This window comes from Atta cephalotes (assembly GCF_000143395.1).
Source record: "Atta cephalotes unplaced genomic scaffold scaffold00023, whole genome shotgun sequence".
Lineage (NCBI taxonomy): Eukaryota > Metazoa > Arthropoda > Insecta > Hymenoptera > Formicidae > Atta > Atta cephalotes.
The window spans coordinates 513,034-514,687 of record NW_012130087.1 but is presented as its reverse complement, the minus strand read 5'-3'; the positions used below and the strand labels follow the sequence as shown (position 1 = coordinate 514,687).

The 1,654-nt window shown below is 37.7% G+C and overlaps 1 protein-coding gene across 1 annotated transcript in view; it reads right to left on the bottom strand.

Annotated features, from left to right (window-relative positions):
- LOC105619814 overlaps positions 1 to 1,654 on the bottom strand; it is an 8,352-nt gene that overhangs the window by 3,673 nt on the left and 3,025 nt on the right. The window contains exons 3-4 of the mRNA XM_012201332.1: positions 1,066 to 1,438; positions 292 to 824 (exon numbers count right to left, since the gene is read on the bottom strand). Coding sequence (XP_012056722.1) covers positions 292 to 824; positions 1,066 to 1,438 — 906 coding nt within the window. The remainder of the gene's footprint in view (positions 1 to 291; positions 825 to 1,065; positions 1,439 to 1,654) is intronic.

Genomic DNA, 1,654 nt, shown 5'->3' with positions numbered 1-1,654 from the left:
ATACAATTATCAAAAAAGTTTGTAATGTTTAGAAAAAAATTTCAATAATTAAGCATAAATATGATATATTCAAATTTCAATAATTTTGCTTAATTTTCGAGATATTTCCCAAACATCACGACTTTTCATTAACTTTTTAATAACTTTATCGTATTGAAGAAGTCAAAATCTACAAAAAACACTATTCCTTTCCTTACACTTTTTCGGGCAAAATCATCTCTTTTTAACATCCTCTTTTATTTTATTCTGAGAAGAGCATTTTATTTTCAATTTCTTTCATATTCTACTTACTTGCTCGATATCACTGTCAACAGCAGTTTTCTCAGCTGACATGCACTCGTCGTTCAGCTCGTTTTCATAATCAAGATCAACAACAATGTCGTCGGTCGTCGCCGGAATAGAGGCGGACAACTTGCACAGCAGCTTCGAGATGTTCTCGATTTGCTTCTCATAGCAATTCATCATCTGCCGCAGCCGGGTGTTGCGCTGCGGGCTCATGTCGGCGGCATTATTGCACGCGGTCATCTCCCGCGAGAGCTCCAGCGCTTTCCCGCGAAGTTCCCGCAATTTCTGGCGCAACCGGTTACGACGGTACTTGATCTTGTAGCCGTCGCTCTTCGGCGAAGATCGCCGACTCTTATCCCGCGTGTTGTCCGACGATTCGAGCTCGTTCTCCGAGGCTTCGTTGCTCCAGAAAGAAGTAGTGGAGTATCCGGATGGAGATTCCGGACGTGGCGTGGCGCCGGTGACAATGCGATAATTGGATTCGCTTCCTATCTCAGAGTTCACTTCGATATTATGTCGATATTCATTAGTGGTGCTCACTGAGGATAAAAATAAACAAATGATAACGATGTATAAAGAAACCTACATCCCTTGAGTGCATTGAGTGAAATATTTTTTTATTAAATTATAGATTGGAAAATTAATCAATTAAGTATTTTGTGATAGAATTTCTTTGTACAAGAAATTTCGATAAATAACCTAAATTAAATATTGACAAATTTATTCATGTTGCTCCTTAGAAATGTTAATTAAATACATTGAATACATTAAATACTGTACCTTCACGCACAATCTTCTTCAGTCTTAAAGGCGGCACGATTTTATTGCAGATTTCCTTCTTTTCTGCCTCCGGCTCCGTTGTTGACACCTCCACCGGTGACGAGTATCTTTTGTCGGATATCCCGAGACGAGAATCCCACAGCCTCACTAATACATGTTGCTGCAATTTTCTTTCTCCTTTGTCGGTCAAATTACCGGAATAAGTTTTGGAGTATTCTTTTAAAATATTTTTGATGCGTTCGTCGCGTACATGACCAGCATCAACTTCGTGGGATTTTCTCCGCTTCTTCATATCCTTGGTAATTTCTTTCTCATATTCCTTGTCCCGATCTTCGCTATTTTTTCTTTTAATGCTGTTGACCTCTTTCGTAATCTATAATGTGCGAATCATCGCCAATATCAACAACGTTGCATAATTAAAGCTGATAGTTAATTTCCAATTCCGATCCGTAGACAATGCTTGATTTTGATTAGTCAAATTTAATGTAGGTATATAAAGAACAATAAATTATAATGACAAATCAATATTATTTCGTAAGACCATCCTCTAGTAACTCTTTAATCCATAAATAATTTGATACATGTTGCA